The sequence below is a fragment of the Mytilus edulis genome, chromosome 3, assembly GCF_963676685.1.
Source record: "Mytilus edulis chromosome 3, xbMytEdul2.2, whole genome shotgun sequence".
Taxonomy (NCBI): domain Eukaryota; kingdom Metazoa; phylum Mollusca; class Bivalvia; order Mytilida; family Mytilidae; genus Mytilus; species Mytilus edulis.
In genome coordinates this window covers 105,528,817-105,551,836 of record NC_092346.1, presented here as the reverse complement: position 1 = coordinate 105,551,836, position 23,020 = coordinate 105,528,817, and the positions used below count along the sequence as shown (strand labels likewise).

The 23,020-nt window shown below is 32.5% G+C and overlaps 2 protein-coding genes across 5 annotated transcripts in view; one reads left to right on the top strand and one right to left on the bottom strand.

Annotated features, from left to right (window-relative positions):
* LOC139514728 (serine/threonine-protein kinase PAK 2-like) overlaps positions 1-20,823 on the top strand; it is a 38,985-nt gene extending 18,162 nt beyond the window's left edge. For all 4 annotated transcript variants that reach the window (XM_071304357.1, XM_071304358.1, XM_071304360.1 and 1 more), the window contains 13 exons: positions 2,333-2,439; positions 6,297-6,462; positions 7,201-7,262; positions 8,379-8,495; positions 9,067-9,236; positions 9,797-9,995; positions 10,522-10,614; positions 11,582-11,681; positions 12,177-12,273; positions 14,394-14,493; positions 14,871-15,008; positions 16,094-16,197; positions 16,677-20,823. In XM_071304357.1, coding sequence (XP_071160458.1) covers positions 2,333-2,439; positions 6,297-6,462; positions 7,201-7,262; positions 8,379-8,495; positions 9,067-9,236; positions 9,797-9,995; positions 10,522-10,614; positions 11,582-11,681; positions 12,177-12,273; positions 14,394-14,493; positions 14,871-15,008; positions 16,094-16,177 — 1,433 coding nt within the window. In that variant the 3' untranslated portion in view covers positions 16,178-16,197; positions 16,677-20,823. The remainder of the gene's footprint in view (positions 1-2,332; positions 2,440-6,296; positions 6,463-7,200; positions 7,263-8,378; positions 8,496-9,066; positions 9,237-9,796; positions 9,996-10,521; positions 10,615-11,581; positions 11,682-12,176; positions 12,274-14,393; positions 14,494-14,870; positions 15,009-16,093; positions 16,198-16,676) is intronic.
* A 672-nt stretch (positions 20,824-21,495) lies between these two features.
* On the bottom strand, positions 21,496-21,972 carry LOC139515563 (protein starmaker-like). The gene has a single exon (XM_071305141.1). The coding sequence runs from the start codon at positions 21,970-21,972 to the stop codon at positions 21,496-21,498; it is 477 nt and encodes a 158-aa protein (XP_071161242.1).
* Positions 21,973-23,020: the final 1,048 nt, after the last annotated feature.

Below are 23,020 nucleotides of genomic sequence, written 5' to 3'. Positions count from 1 at the left end.
CAATTCATTATTTCCTTGAATGCTCTGTACATGTTCATTGGCACATACATTACTGAAAATAAGTCATAACTTCCTAGGGAATTTAAAAATTGAAACTTTTCTTTTGGCAATGATGCTTTGTCTGAAGATTTAAATGATTAGATATCAATATTGGTTCAATAGTAGTTCAAATAAACAAACATTGTCTTAACTAAAGTATATACCCTTTCTCTGTTTTTCATCTATTACTTTTTTTGTTGTCATTTTTCTTTTTCTGAAACATACTTCAGTATATAACACCATCATGCACTGGAACTGTTTATTTCCTTCCAATTTAGGACAATAAATTATGTTTCCTTTTACAATTCAGACTTTTCTAAATATATTTCTTGCTGATGCATGTATGGAGTTTGTTTTAATAAACTAAACTGTAATGTCAGCTGGTTCAGCAGTGTTTTTATATTTAATACGAAATATAGACAACAACATCGAGCAGGTGTCTAATTAATGGACATTAGGCATGTTAGGTGGAATTACATTTAAACATATTAACAGCAGTTCAGAGATACATGTACAGTGAAATTGAAATAGGAAATATTTAAAACATAATGTGTAGTTCCAAAATTTATATCCTATTAAACCAATACTATTAATCACTGACTGTTCTTGGAAAAAGTATCTGTTGTAATAAAACAAATCTGGAAAAACCTTTTTGAGTTGTATCTGTTGTAACTAAACAAATCTGGGAAATCTTTTAGAGTTGTATCTGTTGTAACTAAACAAATCTGGGAATTTTTTTAGAGTTATATCTGTATTGACATGTTGTAGGAGTTTTAATAACCATAAAGATGAACTTCTTTGTTATAATAGAATCCTGCTCTGCATTTAAACAAATATGGCAACAATTCCTTGGGAATTTGGTTGGTGCACATGTTTTCCAGTGGCTGTCTTTAGATTTCCAGCCTTTCATCTTATTTAATCCACTTTGCAGATTTTATTTACTTGTTCTTCCTCTCACCATGCATGAATTAGTTGTAAATTGTTCTTCTCCTCACCATAAAATTGAGAATGGAAATGGGGAATGTGTCAAAGAGACAACAACCTGACCATAGAAAAAACAACAGCAGAAGGTCACTAACAGGTCTTCAATGTAGCGAGACATTCCCGCACCTGGAGGCGTCCTTCAGCTGGCCCCTAAACAAATATATACTAGTTCAGTGATAATGAACGCCATACTAATTTCTGAATTGTACACAAGAAACTAAAATTTAAAAAAATACAAGACTTACAAAGGCCAGAGGCTCCTGACTTGGGACAGGCGCAAAAATGCGGCGGGGTTAAACATGTTTATGAGATCTCAACCCTCCCCCTATATCTCTAGCCAATGTAGAAAAGTAAATGCATAACAATACGCACATTTAAAATTCAATTCAAGAGAAGTCCGAGTCTGATGTCAGAAGATGTAACTAAATAAAATAAACAGAATGACAATAATACATAAATAACAACAGACTACTAGCAGTTAACTGGCATGCCAGTTAGTATTTAATAGTTTTCCATTTCTAAGCTTCATATTTGTTTTTATGCCCCACCTACGATAGTAGAGGGGCATTATGTTTTCTGGTCTGTGCGTCCGTTCGTTCATCCGTCTGTCCCGCTTAAGGTTAAAGTTTTTGGTCAAGGTAGTTTTTGATGAAGTTGAAGTCCAATCGACTTAAAACTTAGTATACATGTTCCCTATGATATGATCTTTTTAATTTTAATGCCAAATTAGAGGGTTAACTTCAATTTCACGGTCCACTGAACATAGAAAATGATAGTGCGAGTGGGGCATTCGTGTACTGGGGACACATTCTTGTTTGTTTGTGAAATATATTATAAAGGAGCAAAGACTGGCGTCCAGAATATGAACCAGCATACAATAAATTAAGTTATGTAAAAATGATAAATCTGTTCGGCTAAAAATGTCAAACACTATTAGTATTAGTTACCCGGAAAAAATAGGGTATATCAGGGTAGCGACTGACGGCTGACTAAATAGTAGAATGGGGCTGAATATTGAAATACTTCTTTTTGATAAATATTCCTAAAGTAATGAACTAGAGAAGTTCTCGCTCGGACACACACTCCATAATCTAGTATATTATAAGAGCATAAACCTGAAGCATGAATTAGTTGTAAATTGTTCTGAATTGTTAAAAAACAACAATCAATCAATAGTCCATGTAAAATTATGATGAAGTCAGTTTATCAATTTTGCATTCAGGGTTATACTGTGTTAGTTTTAAAAGTTGAGTGTTTGGGACATATTCATTCTTATCAGTATCACTAACAGTTTCTTTTTATATTTTAGGTACTAAGATTACAAGGCTACAGAATGAGAAGCCGGTCATATCATCCCCATCAAACTTTGAACATACCATCCATGTTGGATTTGATGCTCATACGGGGGAGTTCACGGTAGGTTATCAGCTCATATTGGAGAGTTCACAGTAAGTTATCAGCTCATATTGGAGAGTTCACGGTAGATTATCAGCTCATACTAGAGAGTTCACTGTAGGCTATCAGCTCATAGGGGAGAGTTAATGGTAGGTTATTAGCTCATTCGGGGGAGTTCACAGTAGGTTATCAGCTCATAAGGGAGAGTTCATGGTAGGTTATCAGCTCATAAGGGAGAGTTCATGGTAGGTTATCAGCTCATATGGAAGAGTTCATGGTAGGTTATCAGCTCATAAGGGAGAGTTCACAGTAGGTTATCAGCTCATAAGGGAGAGTTCATGGTAGGTTATCAGCTCATAAGGGAGAGTTCATGGTAGGTTATCAGCTCATATGGAAGAGTTCATGGTAGGTTATCAGCTCATAAGGGAGAGTTCACAGTAGGTTATCAGCTCATAAGGGAGAGTTCATGGTAGGTTATCAGCTCATATGGAAGAGTTCATGGTAGGTTATCAGCTCATAAGGGGGAGTTCACAGTAGGTTATCAGCTCATAAGGGAGAGTTCACGGTAGGTTATCAGCTCATATGGAAGCGTTCATGGTAGGTTATCAGCTCATACAGTAGGGGTTCATGGTAGGTTATCAGCTCACACAGTAGAGTTCACTGTAGATTATCGAATACACCACCCCATAGAATTTCAATTTAGAAAAAAAAAAATATGAATAAAATTATATTGTTATAGGTATATTGATATAAATATAAAAAATACAAACTGCAATGTTATAATGTCAACAGCATTGAATTGAAACTTTATATACAAAAAGTAAGATTTGATGGACAGTACTTATGTATGTTTGCATTTTAAATGATGTTATCATAAAATGTTATGTGAAAAAAACAATATTGACTAACACTTTTGACTTTTTGATTTAACACTTACATATTTCAAAGAAAGTGACAATCATAGTTATTATGTAGTTAGCTGTCTGAAACAAATTACTGAAGTAATATGATTGATATTCTATATTTCAGGGCATGCCAGAATCGTGGGCTAAACTACTGTCTCAATCATTTGATATTCTATATTTCAGGGCATGCCAGAATCGTGGGCTAAACTACTGTCTCAATCATTTGATATTCTATATTTCAGGCCATGCCAGAATCGTGGGCTAAACTACTGTCTCAATCATTTGATATTCTATATTTCAGGCCATGCCAGAATCGTGGGCTAAACTACTGTCTCAATCATTTGATATTCTATATTTTAGGGCATGCCAGAATCGTGGGCTAAACTACTGTCTCAATCATTTGATATTCTATATTCTAATGCAATTATTTTGTAACAATTGTCCTGATTGGATGACAGCAAGCGTAAAATTCTCTATCTCCTTGTCTGTAACTAAGGAAGCCGACATTTTGAATTTCGGAATGTATTGACATGTTATTTCTACAATAATAAACAAAAAACTCACTTTTTGCGCCTAAAAATCTTCTTTTTATGAAATTTTATTACATTCTGAAGCGGCACAGAAGCCAGAAAACGCCCAGTGTTTATGTTTGACGCCGGAAGCATACCTATGACGTCACCTAGTGTAGGGACCAAAGAAGATAACATCTTTTCGCGGAATTTTCTTTAATGAAGATTTTATACTGAAATAATGATTAAAATTTAATTATGAACTTGTTTTGCATTAGAATAGAGATAACTGTATTGTATTTGAAGCTTTGCGGACGTCCATCGGTAGTTTTACTGTCGCAAATACCCGTTTACCTGTCTCCGCTCCGCGTCGCCAGGTAAACTAAATTTGCGACAGTAAAACTACCGATGGACGTCCTTAAAGCTTCAAATACAATACAGTTATCTCTTAATTTTAGGGCATGCCAGAATCGTGGGCTAAACTACTGTCTCAATCATTTGATATTCTATATTTTAGGGCATGCCAGAATCGTGGGCTAAACTACTGTCTCAATCATTTGATATTCTATATTTTAGGGCTTGCCAGAATCGTGGGCTAAACTTCTGTCTCAAACATTTGATATTCTATATTTTAGGGCATGCCAGAATCGTGGGCTAAACTACTGTCTCAATCATTTGATATTCTATATTTTAGGGCATGCCAGAATCGTGGGCTAAACTTCTGTCTCAATCATTTGATATTCTATATTTTAGGGCATGCCAGAATCGTGGGCTAAACTACTGTCTCAATCATTTGATATTCTATATTTCAGGGCATGCCAGAATCGTGGGCTAAACTACTGTCTCAATCATTTGATATTCTATATTTCAGGGCATGCCAGAATCGTGGGCTAAACTACTGTCTCAATCATTTGATATTCTATATTTCAGGGCATGCCAGAATCGTGGGCTAAACTACTGTCTCAATCATTTGATATTCTATATTTCAGGGCATGCCAGAATCGTGGGCTAAACTACTGTCTCAATCATTTGATATTCTATATTTCAGGGCATGCCAGAATCGTGGGCTAAACTACTGTCTCAATCATTTGATATTCTATATTTCAGGGCATGCCAGAATCGTGGGCTAAACTACTGTCTCAATCATTTGATATTCTATATTTCAGGGCATGCCAGAATCGTGGGCTAAACTACTGTCTCAATCATTTGATATTCTATATTTCAGGGCATGCCAGAATCGTGGGCTAAACTACTGTCTCAATCATTTGATATTCTATATTTCAGGGCATGCCAGAATCGTGGGCTAAACTACTGTCTCAATCATTTGATATTCTATATTTCAGGGCATGCCAGAATCGTGGGCTAAACTACTGTCTCAATCATTTGATATTCTATATTTCAGGGCATGCCAGAATCGTGGGCTAAACTACTGTCTCAATCATTTGATATTCTATATTTCAGGGCATGCCAGAGTCGTGGGCTAAACTACTGTCTCAATCATTTGATATTCTATATTTCAGGGCATGCCAGAGTCGTGGGCTAAACTACTGTCTCAATCATTTGATATTCTATATTTCAGGGCATGCCAGAGTCGTGGGCTAAACTACTGTCTCAATCATTTGATATTCTATATTTCAGGGCATGCCAGAGTCGTGGGCTAAACTACTGTCTCAATCATTTGATATTCTATATTTCAGGGCATGCCAGAGTCGTGGGCTAAACTACTGTCTCAATCATTTGATATTCTATATTTCAGGGCATGCCAGAGTCGTGGGCTAAACTACTGTCTCAATCATTTGATATTCTATATTTCAGGGCATGCCAGAGTCGTGGGCTAAACTACTGTCTCAATCATTTGATATTCTATATTTCAGGGCATGCCAGAGTCGTGGGCTAAACTACTGTCTCAATCATTTGATATTCTATATTTCAGGGCATGCCAGAATCGTGGGCTAAACTACTGTCTCAATCATTTGATATTCTATATTTCAGGGCATGCCAGAATCGTGGGCTAAACTACTGTCTCAATCATTTGATATTCTATATTTCAGGGCATGCCAGAATCGTGGGCTAAACTACTGTCTCAATCATTTGATATTCTATATTTCAGGGCATGCCAGAATCGTGGGCTAAACTACTGTCTCAATCATTTGATATTCTATATTTCAGGGCATGCCAGAATCGTGGGCTAAACTACTGTCTCAATCATTTGATATTCTATATTTCAGGGCATGCCAGAATCATGGGCTAAACTACTGTCTCAATCATTTGATATTCTATATTTCAGGGCATGCCAGAATCGTGGGCTAAACTACTGTCTCAATCATTTGATATTCTATATTTCAGGGCATGCCAGAATCATGGGCTAAACTACTGTCTCAATCATTTGATATTCTATATTTCAGGGCATGCCAGAATCGTGGGCTAAACTACTGTCTCAATCATTTGATATTCTATATTTCAGGGCATGCCAGAATCGTGGGCTAAACTACTGTCTCAATCAAACATCTCTAAATCGGAACAAAAGAAGAATCCTCAGGCCGTGTTAGATGTACTCAAATATTATGACACATCCACCAAAGAAAAAGATATACAAAAACCTAAATATATGACCAACATTAAACCTCCTAGTAAGTTACTTTTTATAGTACTGTAAAAGGGTGGGAAGGACCTTTATTATTAAGTGTCACAACCCTTTATCCAGTACAGATAGTATCAAATAGACTTAAAAATGTAATGGTCATTTTACAAATTGCATTATTTAGGAACGATTGGCATCAAATGGAGTAAACTATTTATCATATAACTTCAAATTAAATTAATCAAAGCTATATTCTTAATTGTCATATCAGTTACTCCATTTCCATCTGCTAGTATATGGTTCACAATGGTAACACATGAATACTGCAGCATAGACATATTCAATGGTTTTACACCACAGATACACTTCTTACATGACTATGAAAGCTGGATAAATAATTGTATTCTGCCATGACTGTGTCCATCCATCTTATTTTCCTGTTTACTCTGGTGATATATGCTCTTAATTCTTCACTTAACTTTTACACAATGTTATAAGTTAAGTTACCATTACATGAAAAAGAACTACCTTACATTTCTACAATTTTTTGAAACCATTAAGTCTTTTCTGGCTAATGAATTTTAAACGCTAAAACAATAGGCAAAATTAAAATAAATATATGTATTAGGATAACTCAAGTCTGCTTCACAAATTGTTATGAAATTTTGACTGTTAAGTTTTGTAAAGACGAGGTCCCTGTTGATTTTAATTTGATCAGTCATTCCATTGCAATAAGTATTTCATTTGACTAGAATCTTCTGTTCATAAAATTTTTATACAATTTCAGGTGCTGAATCAAGAGGGCCAACGCTATCAGACAAATTTAACTCAAATGTTATGATTTCACAGGTAATTTACTTTAGTTTGACCAACAATAAGGTTACTACTGTAAATTCTCACTTTTGCATAGTTTGACAGTGTGACAAACAATAGACAACTTTCAATTTCATTGCATTTTCATTAAAAACTTAGCGTTTTTTGAAGGTTGTCACTTCCGTTCCTATGTTGAGTGATTGGTCAAAAAATGAAAATGCTATATCTAAATAAATAAATTCTGTCACATATCTTATAGATTTAAGCATGCAGGGGCAATGTTGTGTCTCTAAGACAATGGACCGTAGTTAACACTAATATTGTTAAATAGAAAAACAATTTTATGTGTGACTGCCTAGACGCAGCCCAGCTAAACCAATTTGCTAAATTGTTAGGGACTAACAAATCAAATTCAATACTGTGAGATAGTATTTATTCCGTTGCACATCTATATGGTGAAAAGCTACAATAAACAAAGACAATCAATACAAAAACAGCTAATGTAACATTTCAGACAAATCAACAAAAATGGTATCAAATAATAGAAAATATTATGTACCTCTAATGGAAACATATAAATCAAAATAAAAATTCAGTATACAAACAAAGTATCAACTTATTCGCAAAAAAGCACTTTATCTCCTGTCAAGCTTATCCACAGTGACGTTTCTGACCATATTCCAACTGAAAACATTTTATGGATTCACACTTTGCCTACAGTGACACAAATTCGCATGTGATTATCAAAAATTGTTTGCATGTCAAAGACTTATAAAAACAATTACATTCTATCAAAATAAATATGTTTACACAAAATATACATAAAAATGGTAAGTATAAGTGACTTATATCATGGCATCAGAAGGATTGTCCAAGAGAAATTTATTGTGAGTTAATGGAAGTTAATGAAAATTGTAATACAAAAAATACAGTCCAGTTTCTTTCGGGAAAATAAATGAATGTGAAACATGAGACATGACATTATGAATTTATCATTTATAAGTTTACAGAGAGTAAAATTTGTATATCTAAGTATTTATTTTTGTAAGAAAGACTTTGATAATTTAAGTTTAAACTGTCTTACAATTCCACCCTTGTTATTGGTAAAAAGTTTGCAGTAGTCAATTGCTTCATCAATATTTTGTCTTTCAGCAACCAGCACCAACTGCAAAGCCAGAAAATTCAACAGGGGCCTCGACTCCCGAGGATGATGATGATGAGGAAGCACCTCCCCCTATAGCAACACGTCCTGATAAAACAAAATCAATTGTAAGTTTAAAGTATTTTAAAAAAAAAAAAGATGTGTTATGAATGCACATTGGACAACTCTGAGACCAACTGACAAAGAAGTTATCACCTCAACAGCCTTCAACAACGAGAAATTGTTAAAATTAGAATAAATGTGTGTATACATTGCAACAAGTTCAAGATAAAAAAATAATCAATAGTTAAAGTAACAAGACCTAAAATCTAAAGAACTGGTATGTTTGGAATATGTTTTACAAAAAGAAGGTGTGTTTTGAATGCCAGAGACCTAATGATGTAGAAGGTAGCAACATAGTTCACTGTATGGTCTTCAACAATGAGAAAAAATGTATAACAATTCAAATGAGAAAAATATCAGTGTGTAAGTTACAAGATCCTGTTAAAGCTAAATCATTAAGTAAATTTAGATAATATGAAACTGTGAAAAATACCAGCCTAGAGAAGGAATTTCCTTTATCTAGCATATCAGGAAATTTTACTTTCACAACGTATCTATTTTGCTAATATATTTCCTGAACATCATATATATGTTAAAAACACCACATTGTATTTTTGATCAACGTTTGTCTTGTAGTATACAAAACCTGTGGAAAGTGAAGAGAAAACAAACGGAGCTATCTCAAAAAATGATAAACCAAAGAAAAAGAAAATGACAGATGAAGAAATAATAGAAAAATTACGAACAATAGTGACAATCGGAGACCCCAATAGGAAATATACTAAAATGGAAAAAATTGGCCAAGGGTAAGATAAAATGTCAAATCACCATTTCAGAATCTAATACATTCTATATTATATTATCAAAGTGTACAACAAAACATTGTAATGACTAAAAACATCCTCAGCAATGGACATTTAACTTATAACATGATGTTGTTTTATAAACAATGAAATTACTCCTACTCTTTGTCTTATAATCCGTCATTCTGATTGGCCGACAACAATAGCAAAGTGCTTTATTATCATATTTTATTACAGTAAAAAAACCTTTGAGTGCACCTGCTATCAGTGACAGTGTAAAAATAGTTCATTGAAAAACAAACCAAAAGCTGGATATAACTGACATGCTTTTTCACTCCAATAGAATTATACAAAAATTATACAAATGCAAATGAAAACTGGAACCATTTGATTATATCAGTATGAAAGATGACACTATTATCTTAAGAAATGACTTGATTATCTTATATGTTAGTTAGTTTTCACTATGTTATACTCAGGATTATTTTCATTGACAATAATTTATTGCTGGTTTATGTAAGTGAATTGAGTACACTATCCTTAACTTTTATTTGACATTTCAGAGCCTCAGGAACTGTATTTATTGCCATGGAGGTTGCCACAGGTCGTGAAGTGGCTATAAAGACAATGAACTTATCTCAACAACCTAAAAAGGAACTTATAATTAATGAAATTCTAGTGATGCGGGAAAATCAAAATCCTAATATTGTTAATTACCTGGATTCTTATTTACTAAATAACGTAGGGGGAGAGGAATTGTGGGTAAGTACTTCTATTTATAGACATGACTAAATAACGTAGGGGGAGAGGAATTGTGGGTAAGTACTTCTATTTATAGACAAGACTAAATAATGTAGGGGGTGAGGAATTGTGGGTAAATACTTCTTTTTATAGACATGACGAAATAACGTAGGAGGTGAGGAGTTGTGGATAAGTACTTCTATCTATAGACATGACTTTTGTTTTACCAAGAACAGAAAACTTTTATCTACTATACAAAAGATTAAGCTGAATGGCACATTTTTATTATTTAATTGGTTATATCAATACTGTTTTTGTTAGATTTGAATAATTGAGAACCAAATAAAAACTGAAGTACATTAAATGTCTTATAAACTAGTTGAGGGAGATTTATGTACAGTGAAAAGAACTCTGTTGAATTGAGTTTTTTTACATCTAATAATTGTAATGTTTCAGAAACAGTAGATAGGGAAACCAGGATAGTACACATCAAATGATTTTGATCTCCAAGCCACAGTTATTGTAAATATTTGATTATTAATTATAGGTTGTTATGGAATATTTAGCTGGTGGGTCTTTAACAGATGTAGTCACAGAGACTTGTATGGATGAGGGTCAAATAGCTGCTGTTATAAGAGAGGTAGGAGAAAGTGTTATATAATTTGAAGAGCTTTTAAAATATCAAAACTGTTGAAAAAAAGGTAAATTCTGCTAAAAGCACACTGTCTAGTATTCAGATTGATATAAAAGGCATCATTGGAGTTAATTAGTACAAAATAATTTACATAATAAAAGTTAATTCATATGTTACTGATTTAATTTGCAATTATGATAAAAGAGGGGCGAAAGATACCAGAAGGACAGTCAAACTCATAGATCGAAAAAAAAAAAATGACAACGTCATGGTAAAAAATAAAAAGACAAACAGACATATAATAGTATACAAGACAACATATAAAACTTAAGACTAAGCAGCACGAACCTCACCAAAAACTGGGGTTGATCTCTGGAAGGGTAAACAGATTCTGCTCCACATGTGGCACCCGTCGTGTTGCTCATGTTATTACAAACCCGGTAAATAGTCTAGTTTCTGTAGATACTTGTTAACAACAGGCATTAAACAAACTAATCATATAAGAATATAAGTGAACCAACACCTGGAGTGGTGATTGTGCAGTAGGGTAAAAATCATATAAATAATCACTACATCAACTGTTTCCCCCATTATAGGATTGACATTAATGCTATTGATTTCATTTAGGACATTCGTGTGTAAGCCCGAATGTAAGTTGTTAATATATTGAATATTTACAACATGTTTTGGCAATATTGAATATTAAGGACATGTTTGGGGAGAAAAGACACGCTTGGGGGAATTGGACACGTTTGGGGGGATGGACACGTTTGGGATTGTTACATATTGTGTAACCTCCGAAAACGATAACGATAAAACTGGCTTACGAAAGCACAAATGTAAGGTTCATATATGCAGATACTGGACAGTATGCTATAAGGTAACTAGTACTAATACTCTTAATGTTTATAAGAATATGTCATGTCTTTTAGGATTCTGTGTATGACTAAATGACTATTAATAACTATTTCAGTGTTTACATGCATTAGAATTTCTTCATGAGAACCAGGTGATCCACAGAGATATAAAAAGTGATAATATACTGTTAGGAATGGATGGTAGTGTCAAACTAAGTAAGTTATACTAAATCTGTGAGGAGGTTTACATACTACTTATTATAAATCAATTGGGAGGTATAGATACTACTTATCATAAATCCATTAGGAGGTATCAATATTACTTATTATATATTCTTTAGAAGATAGATCTTACTTTAAAATGAAATGTACCTTCAGATAGTATTCTTATATATTTACTACATATCAAAGAAGTTGAACCTCTGTATATATAATGTGCATGTTCACATTTTGTACAGGATAAAAGAGAAGAATTTGTCATAAGATTCTTGATTTTCACTTTTTCTTAAATTTTGTTTAGATCTTTTTGTGTGATAATTTTTCATCTCAAGTGACTCGAAATTACATAGTCATTTCTTCATTAGTATCATTTAGCAATATAGCAAAAGACACCTGGACTTGAAAAAAAAACCAATTATAGTTATTTAAGACCGATGCTCTTGTATTATACTACAAAGAATAGTTGTAAACCATATATTTGTCTTTTCGCAGCTGATTTTGGTTTTTGTGCTCAATTGTCTCCTGAACAAAATAAGCGATCAACTATGGTTGGAACACCTTATTGGATGGCCCCTGAAGTTGTCACAAGGTAAGATCTCGTCATGTCTGAGACCTGATTTGTGTTTTTAAACATGAACAACATTCGTAGCTACTGACAAGAAAAGACTCCAGATAAAAAAAAAGATAAAAAAATATCTTTGAAAACAGAAAAATATGCAAAAAAATATATTTCCCCTTTCTAACAATATGTTCGGTGTGCTATTTTATCATCATTTCTTAAATATTAGTTCAATGAAATATTATTGCTCAGCTGTCATAAACATTGCATGACATCGTCTATTAATTTCCTATGAAAAAGGGGGTTTGTGTCCACGGACAAAGACGAAATTAAACGTCATTTCACAAACGTAGACCTTAATCGATTTTAGGAAACTTGGTGAATAATGAATGATCTTCAAGCACGAAAACTGATAAAGAAAAAAATTGCAAAAACATCTTACAAAATAAGTTTCAACAAACATGTCAAAATTGTAATAGACTTGTCCACTGGAAATACGAGGATATCAGGTTAATCAGTTGTCTTGCATTCCCATTTTTTATATCCAAATGGACACATTTTTATGATCAATGACACTAGTCTGAAGAAAATTCCAAATAATTAATCATTTACTAATATTTAGTACTTTAACTTAACGTCTTTCACGGTTGGACAAGTTCATTTTCCATTTTTCTATGAGATGATGCATCTTACGGAATGATGACAAATACGGGAAAGGAACTTATTGTGTAATGGGTTTTAAACACAGGTTTTGTTCCGCAAAATTATTTGCACAAATGACATTTCAAGGTCAGTTATGATTGATTTGTCTATTTTTAGATACGTAAATTTGAAGTTTTATTTTTCACAACAGAAAGTGTTATCAATTCCGTTAGTGTTTAATGCATTTCATTTCATAAAAAAAGAATATTTTATTTATTTTTCAAAGATAACGTATTTGATATGGTCGGCGGGAATAAAAAAGCATGAAAAGTCAATTTTATTTTAGTCTGCAAATCAGCAAAATCAGGTCGGCGGATCGGTAAACCAACAAACTAAAAAGACCCTAGCCTAATACTGTGAAAGTACTTTAATTCGTGGGTATCAATTTTCGTGGTTTGAGCAATATTTACATGTTCGTGGGTTTTTAAATTCGTGGATTTTAGTTTTCTAAAAAAAAAAAATATTGAAAAATTAAAGCTTTTAGAAAGAAGGTTACAAATAGTCTGGATTGAGGGTAATTGCAAAGTAAACATAGACCCGTGTAAATCGTAGTGATAACACTAATTAACCCATGGTAAAGTGAGACCATCAAAGGTGTTAATTAGGCCATAAACATGTCACCTAAAGAAAACAGTAACATAAACAAATGCTATAAACGTATCTTGAGTTGTCAAATAATTCTTACCAAAATCAAGCCCAGCATGAAATTATTATTTCCCATATGTACGAGAATTATGAGAATTAAAATGAACACTTTATCATACTAGCATATCAATACCGGAAATCTGACTTTCATCGATCAAAAATATTTTTTATGAGAATTAAAAGATCAAAAGTTGTACAATTTAGGTTATAAAAGATTAAATGGGTATAATCCTGCATGCAATTGTAGTTCTGTGACTGCTATTAAAGTATTCTTAGATTTTGCGTTATTTAATATATTATCTAGATCATATCAGTAGTCAAACCTACCGATGGGGATCTTTCCATGTCTCGTTTTTGGACAATGTTGTTTTATTTCGTTGGACACTTAAATTCGTGGATAGAGTCATCCACGAAAACCACGAAAATTGGTACCCCACGAATAAAAGTACTTTCACAGTATCTAACTTTAGATTGCCTAATCCAAATGTTATGAAACTTGTACACAAAAAACGATCACATTAGGGTGGTGTCATTTCTACCTTTCTAAAGTTATGCCCATTCACAAATTGACCATTCTCTAACTGAAGTTTGCCCCAACCAAATGGTATGAGATTTTTACACCATGCTTTTACCTTAAAATCCAGATCAACTTCGTATTTAGCTTGCTTGAGTTTTGTCCTTTAAAAAGGTCATGTGCAAGCTGGGACACCATCTGTATCCCATGGACACATTCTCCATTAATTTTGAAGTTGTTTATCAAACTCAATTATGTAAGTCAGTGCTTATTCTAATTTATTTTACAGAAAACAGTATGGTCCTAAAGTAGATGTTTGGAGTTTAGGGATCATGGCAATAGAAATGATAGAAGGAGAACCTCCTTATTTAAATGAGAATCCTCTTAGAGTGAGTAGTGATGAAAATAAAAAGATATAAAAACAATTAAAAGGATCAGAAAAATTTATTGGCTCAAATGCATGAGATAAATGATACATGTAAAAAATAAAAAGACCAGATTATGGACCTGATGTACAGGGCTTGCACTGTCACACCTGACAATTGAAAAAGTGAATTAAGTTATGTGTAACATTTATTTCTACTTTTTGGGATTTAGCTAAAAAAAAATTTAGTTTGGCATTTACAGTTCAGAATAAAATTCAGAAACATCTAAAAGCTCCTAGAAAAATTTGTACAGGATTGTTCAAAATACATCCTATAAATATCTATGTTTAAGATAAATTTTTCTTTATCTTATAAGATAATTAGCATGTTTTGTATTTTAGGCTTTGTATTTAATTGCCACTAATGGTAAACCAGACATAAAAGAAAAACATAAATTATCTCCTGTGTTCCAAGACTTCTTAGATAAATGTCTGGAGGTGGATGTAGACAAACGTTGTTGTGCCTCAGATCTCCTAAAGGTTTGTAAGATTTATCCCCCTTGTTCCAAGACTTCCTAGATAAATGTGTAGAGGTAGATGTAGACAAACATTGTTGTGCCTCGGATCTCTTAAAGGTTTGTATGATGTATCTCCCTTGTTCCAAGACTTCTTAGATAAATTTCTGGAGGTGGATGTAGACAAACGTTGTTGTGCCTCAGATCTCCTAAAGGTTTGTAAGATTTATCTCCTTTGTTCCAAGACGTCTTAGATAAATGTCTAGAGGTGGATGTAGACAAACGTTGTTGTGCCTCTGATCTCTTAAAGGTTTGTAACGATTTACAGAACAAGCACAGACAGACATTATATTAACTACTAAATAAGAAGATGTGGTATAAGTGCCAATGAGACAACTCTCAATCCAAGTCACAATTTTTAAAAATTAAACAATTATTGGTCAAAGTACTGTCTTCAACACAGGGTCTTGGCTCACACTTAACAGCAAGCTATAAAGGGCCCCCAAAAAATTACTAGTGTAAAACCATTTAAACGGGAAACCAATGGTCTAATCTATATAAAAACAAGAAACACTTATGAACCACATCAACAAACAACAACTACTGAACATTAGATTCCTGACTTATGACAGGTGCAAACCATTGCAGCGAGTATAAACAAGCACATCACTGACAGAATTTATATCAAACACTGATGTTCATTTACAATAAGAAGATGTGGTATGATTGCCCATTAGACATCTGCCAGAATTCAAATGAAGTGCATATAAGCAACAATAAAAAACATGCTGCATAGTCAGCTATTGAAGGCCCAGACAGAAAAAATATGAAACTATTCAAAGGATAAAACTAACGGCCTAATTTGTAACAAAAATAAAAATATACCGACAGCAACTAATGAAAAGCATTGGAAAACCTGCTACTTGCCATATACAGAGATTCTGCATATAAAGAATCTCTGTATATGGTAGAGGTTCTCAAAACATACATCTTACATAGAACATTGATGAATACTTCATCATTCTGATGTAATTGTTTCTTAGACAATACATATTTAGAACCAATTATATATAGAGAGAGTTATTATAATGTTTTCTTTATCTTTTTCAGCATCCCTTTTTACGACTAGCAAAACCATTAGCCAATTTACAACCTTTAATTTTAGCTGCTAAAGAAGCTCAAAAGGGGCATTAACACATATTTTATATATTAAGGTAAATAGATTATTATAGAAGTGCAATATTAGCAAGTGATTTTCATGAAGTATTTATCATGGTAATACAGTTTCATTTTATACATCTTTTCATATTGGTAAACACTGTGTTTCCAGATCTACAACAAGTCATGTTTATTTCCATATGATAAATTGTGCTATTAAGATAAAGCAATACTGGACTAGGCTCGGAGCACAAAAATCATGCTCGAAACATGAAATCCAGCAATTTGATTGGTTGATTTTCTAGTCTGAGTACAAAAATCATGTTCGAAAGTTTTATGACCGTGAGGCCAGTTCTTATTATTTTGAAACTGAAAGAGAACCTTTAACATAAAATAAAATAAAAAGGGACACATCAATTCAGAACTGATACAAAAGGAATAAGTTCAACCATCATTTTAAAGATTGCATATACAGTTTACAAGCAGTATTGCCTTTAGAAGCATATAATTATTAGATTTTTATTTTATTTTATAGATTGGTCAATCTGATTTGAATTGCTATACGTACAATCAGGAAAATATAGTCAGTAATTTTGGTAAATATATCAAAAGACTGAATTGACATCAGTCATGGAAATGAGAAAACTGCTTTACATTTTGATTTTGAGGACAGAAGACAAAGTTTATAAATAGAATATTGCCTATAATCAGTTTGAACATTCTGGTAACTACAGATGCATTTGTTTGCAGGAAGTAAGATGTGAAAGGTCAAATGGTAATTCTGGTCATAGTTTCTAATTGTGATACTTCTGTTTACTTGGTTTAACATACAGATTACTTATACTTATATATAGTATGTCACATTTTTATTTACTTATAAACCATTTGAGTGTCCAAACTTGTTTTACCTTTACAGAAAATTCAGTTTATCAGAAATGATCTTTATTTAACTCTTTTAATCCATTATATTTTTAACCTTATTTTTGTTAGTATCTAAAAAGCACAATTAAGTGAAAGATCCATGCTAATCAAGTTTATTTATCATTATTTTGTCCGTTATTTTCTCTTCCTATGATAGTGTATGCAACAGTTTGGATGTATCATCTGTTTACTCTTACATGTGTATTTCTATGCATAGAAATGAAGAATAAATACAATGTGAATTTCAATTTAAAAACAGATTAATTATGTGTTATTTTATGCTGAATACTCTATATAGGTTAACAAGAGGTGAAAGATCTTCAAAATGATCACTTGAATTTCAATCTAGTGCTTAAAGTGTTGGTGCTATAATAAAATGTCAAAAAGGAGTACATGTGCCTATGATGTAACAAATATTGAAGTGAATACATTACACCTTACGTTTACATGTGATGTCTCTTAAAGTTCTGGGTTTTATCTTATCATTGTTAATGTATTGTATTTAAGACCAGTTTCTTTTGTCTGAATGCAAGCATAATAATTAAATTTCTAATTGTTCATATTTGTTGAATTTGTCTTGTAAGATTGCTGTCTCAATGATGTTTTCCCCCACATCTTTTTTCATACATTTCAATAAAGTCAAATTTTATTTTGGTAAATTTATTTTTTGCCTCACTGTCACAAAATAAGATAAAAGAAATTTTCTCTGAAATACATGTTTACAGAATGGAATGATATTTAATAAGTATATTTTAACACTTTCATCTTGACTTTTCTCAAAGTACTTCAAAGAAATGAATGTTTTATCAAGTTTTCACTGAAATCAGATTTTTAACAGTCAAAGGGAGACAATCTACTATTAAAATGAAATTTATAAGTTCTTATGTTCTATGCAAATTCATATTTTTTTTAATTTAGGAAATTCTTATTTGGTTTCTATTTTTAAAGTTTGACAATTAAATGAATGACATCTTTTAATATTGTGTGTTTTCCGATTTACACACAGTTAATATACATTATTATCATTGAGACCTGACCTCTCTTTGTAGATGTTTCTTCTTATTCTTCCATCTGCATATAAATGTACTTTATAAATCAGGCTGATTTAGGAATAACTGTATAATCTTGTCAGTCAGACCAAATTTCAGAAGTTTGATTTTTCAAATGTAGTTATATCTTACACTGTGTGTTTATGTTGTAACACTTGCATTTATTTCCACTAATCTAAATTTTTGTTCTGCAATAAAGATGAGTGTTCTTATCACGATGAACAAATTCATTAATAGATATTCAGATTTAACAGTATTTAAATGCATGACTCTGCTCATACATTTCATTAAGTTGATATCAGTTGTTGTTACTGACTGCGACACTGTACAGTTATATGTGTATGTTTGACAGTGTCTGGTTGTCATGGTTTTAAAAGGGTTAACAGATCTTACATGTTCATATTGAATCATGTGTTTGTACAGATCTTCCATTTAATGATTATGCAAGTACATTATGCTTTATTATTTCATTTCTTCAGTTTCATATTTCATGGTTTGTCTGTAGAACAACATCATTCATGCTTGTATCACATTGATTATTCTTGTATTACATTGTATTACATTGATCATTCTTGTATTACATTGTATTGCATTGATTATTCTTATATTACATTGTGAATTGATTTATTCTTGTATTACATTGTATTACATTTATCATTCTTGTATTACATTGTATTGCATTGATCATTTTTGTATTACATTGTATTACATTTATCATTCTTGTATTACATTGTATTGCATTGATCATTCTTGTATTACATTGTATTACATTTATCATTCTTGTATTACATTGTATTGCATTGATCATTCTTGTATTACATTGTAATGCATTGATTATTCTTGTATCACATTGTAATACATTGATTTTTCTTGTATTACATTGTAATACATTGATTTTTCTTGTATTACATTGTAATACATTGATTTTTCTTGTATCACATTGTAATACATTGATTTTTCTTTTATTACATTGATTTTTCTTGTATCACATTGTAATACATTGATTATTCTTGTAATACATTGATTTTTCTTTTATTACATTGATTTTTCTTGTATCACATTGTAATACATTGATTTTTCTTGTATTACCTTGATTATTCTTGCATTACATTGATCATTACACTGTATTACATTGTATTACATTGATCATTTCATGGTATTACATTATATTACATTGATTATATTACACAAAATATTGCACAATGTTGAATGCAAATTAGTGGCTTAAAGTGACAGTCTGATTGTGTTTTAATGTAGTGCTATGGTGTATTTGAGCCTTGCAGAATGTTAAGATGAAAACCTAGTGATCTGTATCATTCTAAGTGCAAACATTCTGTCCAATATAAATAATCTGTGTTGAAGGTTGTTGGAGAAATAGAGAAAAAATATATATTTTACAAGTCTTAATATAGGAATACCCCATTACAGAATATTACCCTGTGTAATCTTAGTTCTTTCCAAAATTGTCAACTATTATTTTTTATTGACATAAGAAAACATCTTTATTCTTTCCTATAAATAGGAAGTTTGTGTCAAGCAGTATATAGCATTAATAATAAGGATTCTAATGATTACCTACAAAATATCAATTCAAATAACATTCTGTCTCATATGTTCCTATGTGTTTACAAAAACTTATCACTTGATACTGAACAAATATTTCAATTGCCAGAATCATAGTATGCAATATATTGAAATAAATAAAACTACTGTCAAAAAAAATTGATGCTTTGATATAGTAATGATAAATGGAATGTATTTTTAAGCAAACTTTTGCATGAAATCACTGATATTTTGAAGAGAACATGATAAGAAAAAAATCTATCATTATCATTAATTTGCAAAAGTAAAAAATAAGTGCTGACACCCAATGATGGCCTCCAACCCGCCAGGTGTTTTTAGAGACATACGGTTTTTACACTAGTACTAGCATCCAATATTATTTGTGATTATTGAAGATGGTGCTATTATATATATGAACTGTGTCAAGAATTTTTTTTCTAAAATTACACTACTTTAGTTCACATCAGTTCAAAAACTAGATTTTTACTGAAGTTATGATTTGACCAATGTGATGTATGAGTACTTTTTACTGAGTAGTAATTTATCATCGGTACATTCTATATAATATAGTATTACGTAATGACTACTGTACATGTACTTACATACTTTATTTCCAACTTCAACGGATGTCTTGCTCAATTGTTATAAGAGTCTACGATTCTAAAACCAAAGTTTGGAATAAATATTACATGATACAGTCATGGCCACTGTCACAAACAAATATGGTGGAAAAGATAAAAGGTGAATCATCCAAACTCTCAAAGACCCTGTATACAAACTAAACTCACTTCTTTTTCCATAAACAAATCAATTTGGAAGTACATTTTAAGTTTGAAATAAGAATTTAAATATGTATAAATGTGTCATTATTTTTAAATTAAGAACTAAGACAGCTAAGGACATTTGCTATTGTATTGGCTGAGTATGTAACAAACGATTCTTTGGTGTATACATGTTTAATAGCTTTATAACAAGCTACAATAACTGTGTGAAGAAATTAACCATTTTATTATTAAAGTATGCAAATTTTGTTTGTTAGCAAAGTAAGATGTATGTGTTGATTACACTTTAAAAGTGTCTCTAGGTTACATGTAGTAGCTTTAATTGTTTTTATATAATGAGTAATGAATAAAAATATTGACATCTAAACCAGTGTTTATTTTCTGTAAATATAATGTAATATGAAAATAAGATGTCGTATGATTGCTAATGCTACAACTCTAGCAAAAGACCAAATGACTATGAAATTAACAACTCTAGATCACCGTACAGCCCTCAACATTGATTAAACACATTACTACAGAGTCAGCTGTAAAAGGCCATGAAATGACAATGTAAAACAACTCAAACAAGAAAACTAACGGCCTGATACATACATACAGAATGGGGAGGGGAGTTAAATATGTTAGCAGGCACCCTAACTTCCAACTAACAAGGAACTGTGTAGTAACAGTACACCATATGAACAGACTCACAGTGGAAGTGGCAGGGTACTTATACATCCCCACAACAAGAAGACACTAAGTACGGATCTCAGAGTAATCACAGTTATAAACAGGTAGTTCAACTAATAAAAAAAATCATGCATTAATCAAGACTTGAGCTAAATGCTCCTTTTCTGATATCCTCTATAAAAACAATATTTTAATGGGTTTTTAACCAGCAAAATACAATGTCGATGAAATTTTTTAAAATGTATTCTGAGGACTTTAAAAGATGGTACGAACTGAAGAAAGAAAGACGTGAACAATTACACAATCAATAACAAAATATAGCATTGTATACAATATGATACTGCTCACCTGTCTCAAACTTATGCCATCATTTTGCATCGTTGTCAGTCTCCGTCTTGTCATCGTTGTCAGTCTTTGTCTTGTCATCGTTGTCAGTACATGTCTTGTCATCGTTGTCAGTCTCCGTCTTATCATCGTTGTCAGTCTCTCTCTTGTCATCGTTGTCAGTACATGTCTTGTCATCGTCAGTCTCTGTCTTATCATCGTTGTCAGTCTCCGTCTTGTCATCGTTGTCAGTCTCTGTCTTGTCATCGTTGTCAGTCTCTGTCTTGTCATCGTTGTCAGTCTCTGTCTTATCATCGTTGCCAGTCTCCGTCTTATCATCGTTGTCAGTCTTTGTCTTGTCATCGTTGTCAGTACATGTCTTGTCATCGTCAGTCTCTGTCTTATCGTCGTTGTCAGTCTCCGTCTTGTCATCGTTGTCAGTCTCCGTCTTGTCATCGTTGTCAGTCTCTGTCTTGTCATCGTTGTCAGTCTCTGTCTTGTCATCATTGTCAGTCTCCATCTTGTCATCGTTGTCAGTCTGCCTTGTCATTGTTGTCAGTCTCTGTCTTGTCATCATTGTCAGTCTCTGTCTTGTCATCGTTGTCAGTATCTGCCTTGTCATCGTTGTCAGTCTCTGCCTTGTCATCGTTGTCAGTCTCTGTCTTGTCCTCGTTGTCAGTCTGTCTTATCATCGTTGTCAGTCTCTGTCTTGTCATCGTTGTCAGTCTCCATCTTTTCATCGTTGTCAGTCTCTGTCTAGTCATCATTGTCAGTACATGTCTTGTCATCATTGTCAGTACATGTCTTGTCATCATTGTCAGTCTGTGTCTTGTCATTGTTGTCAGTCTCTGTCTTGTCATCGTTGACAGTCTCTGTCTTTTTATCGTTGTCAGTCTCCGTCTTGTCATCGTTGTCAGTCTCTGTCTTGTCATCGTTGACAGTCTCTGTCTTATCATCGTTGTCAGTCTCTGTCTGGTCATCGTTGTCAGTCTCTGTCTGGTCATCGTTGTCAGTCTCTGTCTGGTCATCGTTGTCAGTCTCTGTCTTGTCGTCGTTGTCAGTCTCTGTCTTGTCATCGTTGTCAGTCTGTGACTTGTCTGTCTGACAAAGATTTTTCTTTTGAAATTTTCTCCTTCGAAACTGCTCAAATAGATAGAAAACCAAAGTTAGTCCGCCTCATCTTTAGGATGTAGAGTTTGTGATTTTTGTTCAAGTAGATAGGCCAATATTGCCTCTCTGTCTTTGAACATAGAGGTCAAATTACATCTACCCTCAACCTGCAATAAATTTGGTAATGGAAATTTAAAATGTGTCAAAGAGACAACAACCCAACCAAAGAGCAAATGCAGCGAGAAAATCCTGCATTGTAGATTTTAACTTTTTTGCCATTCTCTTGCCATTTACTAAAAAACGTGGTACTAGATAGAAAGTCTAAAATACAAACAGAATCAACAAGACAAAATGTATTTACCCTAAAAATTGGAGAAAATATGTTGACAAGTTTTGAAGTTATTGCTCTCGTATATTCACTTTTTACAGTTTTAGGCTGTTGTTGTAAAAAAATATTG